Source organism: Petaurus breviceps, unplaced genomic scaffold (genome assembly GCF_028583685.1).
Source record: "Petaurus breviceps papuanus isolate PSGF00001 unplaced genomic scaffold, PetGlider_PUasm1.0 91133, whole genome shotgun sequence".
Taxonomy (NCBI): domain Eukaryota; kingdom Metazoa; phylum Chordata; class Mammalia; order Diprotodontia; family Petauridae; genus Petaurus; species Petaurus breviceps.
In genome coordinates, this window is record NW_027187419.1 from 65951666 (window position 1) to 65964436 (window position 12771).

Genomic DNA, 12771 nt, shown 5'->3' on the forward strand with positions numbered 1-12771 from the left:
AAGAAGGGAACTTACTTAGGCGGTGAAAAAGATGAACCAGCAAAACATAACAAAACCAAAAAAAAAACCAAACAAACAACCCAAGAAGGAAGAGTCAGACAGTTGAGAAGCACCAAGAGAAAGCAACATTAAAAAAAAGTCGAGAAGAGACAATATCAAGGAAGACTTTAGGATGTTGGAGTCTATAAATCATTCATAACTCAGTGCAGGTTTTTTTCATCAAACTTGATTTTTCTTAACAATGAACTGAGATCCATTAGGGCTGGGGGCAATAATATCAGGGGAGAGGAGGCAGGAAGGGATCAAGGATATAAAGGTAACATTTGGAGTATATATAGCAGCAAGCACCCTAGCATACCCAAGATGGCTGCTAGCACAGGTTCTTTGATCTGTTTTTCTACAGGAAAGCAACTCAAAAAGGGTTAACAATCTTACTTTCATCAGTCAAACTTATATCATTTACCTAGTTCAGAGGGAAAAGTTAGCACCCTGAACAACAAACAGAATACAAAACAGAAGTTACAAGCAGACAAAAATAGAGAATATAACACAATTCAGCAGACAGGCCTTCTAGCTGTCTGACCATCACATACACACAGTCACCAGAGAGAGAAGCACCAACATCTGGGTTTTCAAAGCTGGGGGGTGCACAACGGTTGCCCAGAGTCTCATCTGGCCAAATCACACAACTCTTCCCAAAGTGATCCCCAAACCAAAACCTCATCTCAGAGGTATATATAGCCTTCTCCAGGGTCAGAGAACATCACAACCCTCATGACTCACTTGACTACAAAGCAACAAAAGTTGTGCCTTCCTGAAGAACGAGCCTCCCACCACAGGCTCCAGGTGAGCACATGCAGCTTATTAGGGGGTAGAGTATATTTTCAAATCAGGAAATGTCCTCAAATTCACCTAGGCTTATTAAGGGACAGGGAAGATCTTCACATTTCCATTAGAGTGTAGCATTTCACAAAAAGCTGACTAGGTGGACCATCTCAACTGGGGGCAGCTAGAGACAAGAGCAAGATGTTGCAAAGCTGAGAAACCAGAGCTGGGAGCGGAAAAAAAGAGGCAGGGAGACAATGGAGACAAACAGTGTCTAATTCACAATTTTATGCAGGTCAAACTCTGAAGACTTTCCCATGTTCCCAATCTCAAATGAACTTGAGAATCCCTTACTAGATAGGCCTGTATTTAACCGAGTCTTACAAAGGTTTAGAGGATATTATTAGGCAGTCCCCTCAATCAAGTACAATAAATAAGAATGCATACATCCATATCCAAAGATTCCTTCCCTGGATAATACTACCATGGATTGTCCCTGAGATCTTATTTATCATTTGGGTTTTGTCCTTTCCTCTGGTTTACTCTTGTTCATATCTTGGTCATCTTGGTCAACTGGGATTAGATCCACACCTAGTCATTGAGTAGGATTGTTCAGCCTTATCTGGGATGCCCATTTCTAAAATGAATCAACGACTCACAGAATTTCAGAATTGGCAGGAAACTGAGGCTAACAACAATAAAAACAACAACTAACATTTATATAGTGCTTATTATATGCCAGACACTGTACGAAGCACGTTACAATTATCTCTGTTGATCTTCACAACAACCCTGGAAGGTAGGTGCTATTATTATCCCCATTTTACAAATTTGGAAACAAAGGCAAACAGAAGTTAAGTGACTTGCCCAAGGTCACATAGCTAGTAAGCATCTGAAGCTAGATTTTATTTCCATGCTTCCTGACTTCAGTCCTGGCACTCTATCTGCTGCTCTACCTAGCTACCTCAGAAGTCATCTCTAGTCCAATACATATCTGAAAAGAATCCCCACTCCAACTTACCTGACAAGGAGTAATCCAGTCTTTGCATAATGCCTCCTGTGGCATAACTAGACAACATCAAGCTGTGTAGTTACACAGGCTATTGTCCCAGAAAGGGGTGGAGTGCCATCAGCTCGCCCTTATTTGTTATCAAGCTCCCACCTCCCCACTGGGAGGCATTATGGTCATATCTTCCATGAGTCTTCATCAAGGATAAAGCTGTACCTTCTGTGTATGCCACCCAACACCTGTGTGAACAGCAGGTTCTCAGTAAATGCCAACTAGCAATTTGCTAATTTATATCTAGTGAGTCTTGGGGGTTGGGAAGAAAGGAGAGAATTCTTTGGTTCTATGAACCGGTCTAGAGGGGGTGGGTGTAAGTGAGAACAAACAAGTACAGCATTTGAAATTTACACAAATTGCAGAGATTTTAAGTTCCGTCTCTGCATCATGCACCCCGTGGAGCAAGAGGTGCTTGCTACTCCTACTCTCCTCACATTCCTTTCTTCTTACATTCCTGCTTGCCTTTAATGCAAGACCATTACCTCACTTCCCAGTCACATAGTGCAGAAGAGATCCCTCTCTTTTTATACTCGGTGAAGTACACCCCACCTTCCCACCCAGCTCATATATCATGATATCATTGAGAACAGCACAGCAGCATGTTGGAAACTCTTGGCAAATGACTGAACACATCTTGCTCAGATGTCCTTATTTCCGCTGGCATTTTCTGTTGCTCTCTAAATACTGTGAGCACCTGCCTTTGTGAATTTTCAACAACTTGTTTTGGAATCCAGCCCAAGCTAACCCTCTCCTCTCTACCTCCTGGGCCTTCTGCCTTTTGTAGCAACCTTGTCCGTGGTTGGGGCAACAGAGCTCAGGGCTTCATCTCACACTGAGTTATGTTGCTATAACTGGGTATTATCTGCTTCAGTCCTTTTATCCCACAATGAAATATACTTGAACCCTCCTCCAGGCTGAACAGAAGGACCAGATCAGAGCCAATTTCAGTCTGATGTTTTCATTTGGAAATAACAGGTGAAACTACAACACAATTGTTTCTTCTTTTTACATTCTAGAAAACCAACAGGCATGCTGAAAAGCCACCCAGCTCCAGTGTTTTACCTCCACGTAGCAGCAGAGGAGAAGAGAATATTTTCGATGTCCACTGACAATACAGTCAAGGTCTTTCCCCTTTTTGTATAACATGTAGTAAGGTATACAGATCAGCATCTGTGCTTTGTTGTCTAGGAGTTTCTCTGTAGCAACATAAATAAATAGCTTTTGAAATGAAGGGGGAGGGAGGCTGTGGAAGGGAAGCCCAGTTGGCAACTGGAGAATGAATACCATGGGGTGTCTTAAGCCTAATGCATGGAGGTGGCCCTCAGGGCATCCACCACCTTAGGAGAGCAGGAGGCTCTTGCCAGTGGTGGTCTTTATATGTTGCAGTCCCAGAAGGGGATCTTTCTGAGAATTTGACCCCAAATTTAATTATACTCCAAATTGTGAAGGATCCCCCCATCTCATGCTAAGGATCCCCTTTCTATATCCAGTGATGAGTGCTCTCTCCCTCTGGTATATAATTTTGTATTTGCATAACTGTGTACATGTCCTATTTCCTTCTAGAATGTAAACTTCTGGGGGGAAGAGGCTGTTTTGTCATTCCTTCTATTCTCAGCACCTAGGACAGTGACTAGTGTATTTGGGTGGTGGTGGTGGTGGTGGTAAGGAGCAGACCTTTGATTTCACTGGTAAGGGGAATTCTCACTGTGGAAACTCCTTACACTGAAGCAGATCAACAACTCTAACTTACAGTCTTAAGGAGTTGTCATTGAGAAGTTAAGTGACTTATCCAGGGTCACCCAGATAGTACAGGACAAAGGTAGAATTTCAACCTAAGTATTTGTGACACCAAGCCCAAACCTCCCACTGGTTAGCCATGCTGTCACTTATCAATAATAAGTCAGTCAATAAGCATTTACTAAATGTCTACTTTGTGCCAGAAATGTGCAAGTGAATTTAATGTTTGTTGAATCAATAAGAAGTCTGATGTGAGGAGACATGAAAAGATGAGGAAAAAGAAGGTTTTTTTTTTTTACTCTCCAAAGGACAAAGGAGTCTTCTAATCATCATTTGACCCCAATTTTAAAAGATTCCACTGTGTCTTGGGGATTACAATGACAGAAATATCACCCATCATTATTCACTTGGCATTTGCCTCTCACTTTATGTTTCTGAGTATAGAAACATGGAATTTGGATCTGTAAGGGACCTTAGAGATTATGAGGCCTAACTCTCTTATTTTACAGCTATGGGATCTGAGGCTCAGAGATATTGAGTGACTTGCCCAGGGTCATATAAGCCAAAATATGTCAAAGGGAGGACTTCCATGCAGGCCTTCCTGGCTCATAGGCAAGCTCTACAGCACTGACTTTTTTTTTGAGGCAGTCAGGGTTAAGTGACCTGCCCAGGGTCACTCAGCTAGTGTATGAGGATGGATTTGAATTTAGGTCTTCCTGACTCCGGGAACAGTGTTCTATCCACTGTACCACCTAGCTATCCCACCACATTGACTCTTACAGAAAGAATTGTCAAAACAACAATGTATTCTCCTTCACATAAAAAAGTGAGACAACTTCCCAGTTGCCTCAGAAATCATCTTTAGTTCAAAACATGCCTGAAAAAAAATCCCTACTCCAACATACATGACCAAGAGTCATGCAGTCTTTGCTTAAATACCTCCAGTAAGGGGAAACCTGTCCTTACTGTGGCCATAACTGGACAATATCCAGCAGGGTAGCTACAGAATCTGCTATACCAGAGGGGTATATGACTATCAGTCCAGGTCATGTGAAGCTCTGGGTTTGTATCATACTCTCTCCACACACCCCTCGTTACCTACATTAGCCCATGATATGGCTGGTCGGGATTAGGAGTGGGACAGTCAGAGGAAGATTCAATTCAACATTTATCCAGCTATTACTAGGTACTGAGAAAGAGAGGATGATAAATAAGACCTTAGAGTCTAGAAGGAAGGTATGGCAAATATACAGAATTTCAGAAAAAGACTCTAGGCTGTCGTAGAAAACCATATACATGATTAAGACCTCACCTCCAAAATTTATCTGGTAAGCAACCATCTAGTTTTGCTCAAATACCACTAGTAAGAGAGACCTCCAAAGATAGCCCATTCCATTTTTAATGCCTCTTATGATTAAAAAAGACAACTAGGTGATACAGTGGATAGATTGCTGGACCTGGAGTCAAGAAGATCTGAGTTCAAATCTGTCCTCAGATACCTACTAGCTGTGTGACCATGAACAAGTCACTTGACCCTATTTGCCTCAGTTTCCTCATCTGTAAAATGAGCTGATGAAAGAGATGGCAAACTACTCCAGTATCTTTTCTAAGAAAACCCCAAATGGGGTCATGAGGAGTCATACATGACTGAAAAACAACTCGGCAACATGATTAGAAAGGTTTACTACACAACATGCAGTATTTAATACATACCGTGTTTCCCCGATAATAAGACCTATCCCAAAAATAAGCCCTCCCCTTACTGTGTAAGATTCCTCTAAAATAAGCCCTCCCCCGAAAATAAGCCCTATTGAGATTGCTACTGTAGTGAAGGTGATCCCCTGCGCTACACGCTACATTACGGTACCCTCTGTATGCCCCGTCCCTCCCCCCCCCCCGTGAAACGCACGCTGCGCTCCGAGCTGCATCCAATCAGAGTTGCAGCAGTGAGAGCATCATTCTGTTCTTCCCCAGTGATTTGCTTATTGAATAAAGGTACATTTTTTTGTTCACATTTACTTGTTTATTAAAATTGCTGTCAATGTTCATTAAAATAAGCCCTCCCCTGAAAATAAGCCCTCTGGTGTTTTTCTGTCCAAAAAAATAATAAGACAGTGTCTTATTATTGGGGAAACAAGGTAGGTTTTCTTGAAATGGAAATTTATTGCTATATATTTTTAATCATCTCACATTCTACTGCGCATATGACATGTTTTTTCTTTTCCTATTTTATATTTAATTTTATAATGTTTTCTTTTTATTATGTGTTTGTTTTAGTATTTAAGTCTAAAATAAAAAGGAAAGATTTTCCTTTTTGCAAATCTAAATTTTCTTCTTTGAAATTCTATCTTTTATTCCTGTGTCTTCAAACCAATCAAAACAAGCCTAATATTTCTTCAACATCATAGCCCTTCAAATACTTTAATGCAGCCAGTGTAGTGTTGGTAAATGTTTAACAACTGGCTTTCTCAGGGGGAAAAATGTACTGATGTCACACTTTAAAGTTTAATCTTTTATTTTTTTTTTGAGGGGAAAGGCAAGGCAATTAGGGTTAAGTGACTTGCCAAAGGTCACACAGCTAGTAAGTGTATCAAGTGTCTGAGGCCAGATTTGAACTCAGGTTCTCCTGACTCCAGGGCTGGTGCTCTATTCACTGCACCACCCAGCTGCCCTGAATCTGTGTTATTGACATTCAGACAATCAATGAAGTCTGGATTAGTAGAATTTCCTGATTTTCAAGGTGTAAATGCTCACACTGAAAATAATAGTTGGCTCTTGAGGGCTCTAGCACATCCCCTAAATATAGTCATCTTGCCCTACCCTACCCTACCCTGTCAAATCTTTTCTTCTACAGCTTAAATGTCCCCTCTTCCTTCATTCAATTCCCATATGACACAGACTCAAGGCCTTTCACTATCTTGGTTGCACACCTCTGAATGTACTCTAGCTTATCAATGCCCTTCCTAAAAATTGGCGTCCAGAGTCAAAAACAGTATTCCAGCAGTGGAATATTGACTAAACCTCTCTTGTTGTTGGTCATTGCTTCAGTTGTGTCCTATCTTTCTTGACCCTATTTGGGATTTTCTTTGGAGAGATACTGGAATGGTTTGCCATTTCTTTCTCCAGCTCATTTTACAGGTGGGGAAACTGAGGCAAACAGGGGTAAGTGCCTTGCCTGGAGTTACACAGCTAGTAAGTATCTGAGGTCAGATTTGAACTCAGGTCTTCGTGACACCTTGTCCAGCACTCTATCCACCATGCCACCTTGCTGCCCCCAAACCTCCCTTATTCTAGGACGCTTTTCTAAGACTCTTGAGTTTTACACAGGTTATGATTTGCTTCAGTGAAGTATTGACATGACTGGCTTTCTGTGATGTTAGAGGGGAGTAGTAGGGTAAGATCTGGACCTATGATGAGCCAGGATAAAGAAACCACCTCTGACCAGGAAGCAGATTATTTTTTTTAATTCATGTGAATTTAAAGAAGGTCCCCTCTACTGCTCTGGAAGAAATAACTTGATGAAATAAAAAGAACTCTTGTGCTTCTGACACTACTACCTGTGAAACCTTGGGTGAGTCACCCTCTCTGGACTTCAGTTTCCTCATCTATAAAGGGAGTGATTGGGCTAACAGATCCCATTATTCTATGATCTCACTGACTTTAAATGACATAGCTGCCACTTACCACTGTTTCTCAATCCCAGGAGAGTGAGGGCTGAGAGAGGACTTACTCTCAGCAACATTGGCTCATAGCACTCTCTACCCCAAAATCTAATGGACAGAGTGGGAGGGCTTAGCAATAGTATATAGACTTGACAAGTAAATTGAGTGGAAGGAGAAGATAGAAAGGAAAGCAGATAAACCACATCCTCCCTTCCCCATGCTTCCCCCAGGTATATTACTAGTGAACTCAGATACAGCAGAATTATGCCTCCCTCCAGATAAAACTAACCTCAGTGCTGGGGGGAACCATGCCTTTGCCCCGCTTTCCAGAAAATGAGCCTGTGTAGAGAAAGGATTAGTGAACTAGATGAGTCCAAGAAATCCTCCCAAACACATAATTCCATGAAGGTACTTTGGTGGTTTGCATCATGCTAAACATTGAATTGTCTATTCTAGAGAGTAGAGTAAGGCACATGGTAGGTACTCAGTGTATGTCTGATTGATCAATTAACTAATTGATTTACTTTATCTCAGATGATCAGATGATCTAGTTTGTTGTTGTTTTTGAGACTGGACTAGAACTCTCACCTAGGCTAGAAGTGTAGCAGTCCCTCTCCTGGACCCAATCTCTACTACTGGCTGACATGGAAGCTCTGACTTCATTTTTAACCTGGGCCAGCTTGTCTCTCTTTAATTAGCCCCTGCTCTTAGGGGCTGACTATATTGGAACCAGAAATAGTGTGAACACCTGATTGGCTTAAGACCTACTGTAGCTCAGAACCCTTGAACTCAAGGGATCCACCAGCCTCAGCTTCTCCAGCAGCAGGGATTATAGACATTATAATCCTATACACTCAACCATAGTTTTTATGTGGATGGACTGGACATTGATGTATTCTTCAAGCTAGAAGTCTATAGTTAACTTGAGCTCTATACAATGATCTTAAGGTCTGAGGGCAGGGTTATTCTCCCCAATTTCTCGAGGAAAAAACTGAGATATATTGTTCAGTCATTTCTGATTCTTCATGACCCCATTGGGGGTTTTCTTGACAGAGATACTGGAGTGGCTTGCCATTTTATAGATAAAGAAACTGAAGCAAAGAAGGTTAAGTGACTTACCCAGGGTCACACAGCTAACAAGTGTCTGAGGTCAGATTTGATCCAGAAAGATGTCTTCCTGATTCCAAGCCCCGTGCTCTATTCACTGTGCCACCTAGCTGACCCAAACTGGGATATAGTAAGGCTAAATTTAGTTGCCCACGGTCACATATTCATTAATATAGCAAGGAACCCTACTTCCCCCTCAATCTTCTGGGCAAACATAACTAATATGGTAAGATTTGCAAACTTTGTTTTGATAAGGATCATTAAAAATTAAATGCATGAAAAGGCATTAACAATTTCCTTCAGATTTCAATTTGAAAGCTTCATTTTTTAAACACTCCAAAGAAGTGTTTTTTTTTTCCCCTAAATTGCCTTTGCTCTCCAATCATGAAAACTGTATGTGTGGGTAGGTGTCATACATTCTACTTTATTTCCCATGTGTCTTTCCATATTTTCCCAATCTGTATCCATCATTACAGGATTAACATCTTGCCTATGATGATTCAGGCACATTTGAATCACTTCCTAAAATTTATTTAAAATACACTGAAATCATATCCTTGAAATATGGTGTGTAAGTTGCTTCTTAATATATTATTCTTATTCAATACACATTAATCATGGAAGGCCCAAACAGCTGAATCTGGCATCTTTGCTTTTTTAAAATTGCTTTTTCAGTCCATATGTTCCACTTTCCTAATTCATGGAAACCCCTTACAAGGGCTTTCTGAGTGCTGTTACCCTTCTTAAATGCATACAAAATTTCTTGAATCTTTAGTCTTACTTTTTTGCCTTGCAACATGTAACACTGATTTTGGAATAAGAAGACCTGGGTTAGAATCCTACCCATAGGATATCTTTGTTATTTCCTCTTTGTTCCTTTCTCCATACTCTTCATAAATCTCTCCTTTGCCCAGGCTGCCCATTGTGATGCCATCATACCCCTGGACCTGCCCTCCCTGGGCAATACCATCAATCCCCACCAATCCTGGCAAAACTCCCATTTCCTCAGTGCTCTAAGGAAAGCCACTGATGAGCTAATTCATATGGAAGTGTAAATGATTGGTAATAATCAAAATAATGATAGAAATTTTTATAGAACTCTAAGGTAATAAACTGCTTTCCATGTCAACTTAATTTGATTCATAACTTAATTTCTTCCTCCCACAGGTAGCCATATTTTGAAAGGTGTTTGTGGCAGTTGTGACAAACAGATAATTATTAAGTATCTACAATAATGTGCATTATGTATTAAGTATCTACAATTCATTCCTTCAACAAGTATTTATCAATTACCTATATTCCAGATACTGTGCTGGGGGATCCCAGGACTAAGAATACCAAGGCAAAAATGAAACAACCCCTGTTCTTAAAGAAATCATATTCTATTGACAGAGCACTGTGATAGGTACTGAGGGGAAATGCAAAGTTAGATAAAACATGGTTCTTGCCTTCAATGGGCTTCCAGTCCTGGACAAAGATAAGACAACAACACAGAAAACTATGGGGAACACTCCAGTTCAGTCACCAATATGTTCTGGCCAATTGAGGTAAAACAAAGCTTCAGACACCGAACTGAGGACAAGCAAGGAATGTAGATCTAGACCCTCATTCTGCCCACAGTTAGACCACAGTGTGATAGTCTCTGAACCAATCCACTACTGATTTCAAGAGTAGCCATGCTAGGTTCATCAGAGTTACAAGACAAAATGCTCTATGAGGCAGGAGGGGGAAGTTTTTGGGGGGAGGGGGAGGAGAGAGAGACAGACCAGGAAAGGCATTTGAACTGATATTTAAAGAAAGGATGGAAATTCAATAGGAAAAAAGGAGGAGGGAAGGCATTCCAGGAGCTGGGAATAGCACAAGCAAAAGCCTAGAGGCATGAGAGTATGGTGTTGTAGTCAGGGAAGGGATTCAGCTGTTTAAGCTGAATCAGAGAGAATGCATAGAGGGGAGTAATTAAAATGAATATATCAAGTTTTTTTTTTCTTTTTATACATTATTTTGTTACAATTCCATATAAAAACATTTTAATATAGATTTTCTGAAGAAAATTTTGAGTTCCAAATTCTCTTCCTCCCTTTCTTCTGTCTCTTCTCTCTCCTTGAGAAGGCAAGAGACTTGATGTAGATTATACATGTGCAGTCATGCAAAACATATTTCCAGAATATATCAAGTTTTAGAAGTCCAGTCTGGATAAGGTAAGTAGGTGGGTGAGGATTCTTTGCATCAAGGATTTCTGGGTAGAATCCTTTAAAGAGAAAAAAAAAAAGGACTAATATCCTTACCAGAGTTTCAGGCAGGCAGCTAATAACTTCTTTATCAGGAAAAATTGCATGTATGGCTTAGGAGATTGCCCAGACTGGATCTTCATCTTGAGTTGCCTTGTATCTATTTATATATTATCTCTTTATATTTATTCTATATATACTAATGTACCTACTAGTGTCCCCTCCCCCCCTTAGAATGTAAGCCCCCTGAGAGTAGCAATTGCTTCATTCACTGTGTTTGTGTCCCCAGTGCCTACCATGGTGCCTGACATGTAATAGGCACTGATTCATTGCTTGATTGAACTAGAGGCATAAATGTCAGTACTAGTAGCTTCAGCATTGCAAGAGAATTCTCCAGAGTTTGGGATGAAAAGGTGGGAACATATATGGAGAGTGAAGTTCTCCACAGAAGATGCCAGGAATCTGTTCAATTTGCAATGCACATGGGCTAAAGGGCCATTTTTTATTTATTTGATTTTTTTTCTTTTTTGGGCAAGGGGTTTTATAAATGCAAATTTATGACAGAGGCTAGACCTTCACCTCTATCATACAGCAGATGGCTGCTTTGCATAAGCATGAAACACAGTGGGGGTCTTTCCTGGAACAAAGTGGCTGCTTCTGAGATGAACGGCCCCTCAGGGGCATGTGGCTCTGAATGACACTCTCCCTCTGTCTTCCCACCCAGATCTGGGATCTCGAGAACCACAACTGCTTGTTCTCTGCCTGCCCCAAAGCCAGTGGCATCCAGGGGGAGCTTACAGCTTGTCACTACCTGTCCAACCTCAAAGCACTGTGTGTTGCCACAGATTCTATCTCTGTCCTGCATCTAAGGATGAGGTATGTGACTTGGCTTGTCAGCCTAAAGAGGTCAGCTCTCCTGCAGAGGATATTGGGTATATGGTACCCTTCTGAGGCCTTCAGTCTCCCTCCTGTCTTGCCTTATCCTTGTCATCCCTCAGTATGAAGCCATATTGTTAAGCCCAAAGGGATCACCCATTTAATGGCCAAATAATCCATGTATAGATGATTGAGGTAAATAGGAATTCTTTCACCTAAGGAAAACACAGTTGTTTGGGGATGACAGGTGGTAGTATAAAAGGTAGTCTCTTTTTAAATGCATTTGCCTTGGGAGAAGTAGATCAGGGAGTCTTTCCCTGATCTGCAAGAAGGTTAGGAGGAAAGGGGGTAGGGCTTGGAGAAGAGCATCACAAAAATAGAACCCTGGGGGTGATTGTGCCATGTGGCAGCATAGACCAGTGGGGGACCTTGAATTGAGAGGAGGAAACATCTTCTCAGGAGCCTCCCTGAGCATCTCCTTAGATATTGACACTCTGGGACCAAGCCCTATTGACCCCATGCCAGTTATGGCTCTGATGGGGGGGTACACCTTTGTCTAAATGTTATACATGAGAAGAGTGAAGAGCATTTGATCTGATCGACAGGTTCTTTCCTAATTTTATCTCATGGCCCAAGGATGTTAATTTGCTCCTATCAGAAGAGCCCCAGCAGCCTGACTACTACATCACCACTGATATCGGTGCTTGAAGCTGGGACCCTACCTAGATGTCAAGAGAAAACATAAGTGAAAGCTTCATTCGGGCAGTCTATTCCATGGGATGATGACATCTAGCACAGACAGTGATTGACTTTTTGTTTTTACCTAAGTGACCTTCTTTCAGCATCATTGTGGTACAGCCTAGGTCTCAAGCGTCAAAAGTCAGACGCCAGTTGGTGCTTTTGTTTTTACCCAAGCCTTCCTGTCCTTGTCTCTCCTCTCATTCCCATCTCACCCCTAATTCTCGTTCTTCCTCTCTTCAGCTGCTCTTCTCCCTCTCCATCTTCTCTCTTACCCCCTCTCTTGCCCTCCCCAATACTGTTCTGTAGCCCAAGGATTAGAATCATAGAGAAGAGCAGAAATGTGCCCTTATCAGGCCCTCTCTCCAGAGTGGTGCCAGGAAATCAGAAGGATCATCTCATCAGAGCGCCTAAGCCTTGATCTCAGTAATTAGATATTAGTAATCAGATCATCATCATCATCATCATGACTAGCATTTATGTAGCACTTTAAAGTTTACGAATACTTTACAGATGTGATCTTGTTTTATATTCA

At 41.3% G+C, this 12771-nt stretch overlaps 1 protein-coding gene across 1 annotated transcript in view; it reads left to right on the top strand.

Moving 5' to 3' along the window:
* LOC138155137 (cilia- and flagella-associated protein 337-like) overlaps positions 1–12771 on the top strand; it is a 99091-nt gene that overhangs the window by 35101 nt on the left and 51219 nt on the right. The window contains exons 5-6 of the mRNA XM_069080183.1: positions 2905–3010; positions 11347–11498. Of these exons, the coding sequence (XP_068936284.1) occupies positions 2905–3010; positions 11347–11498 (258 nt within the window). The remainder of the gene's footprint in view (positions 1–2904; positions 3011–11346; positions 11499–12771) is intronic.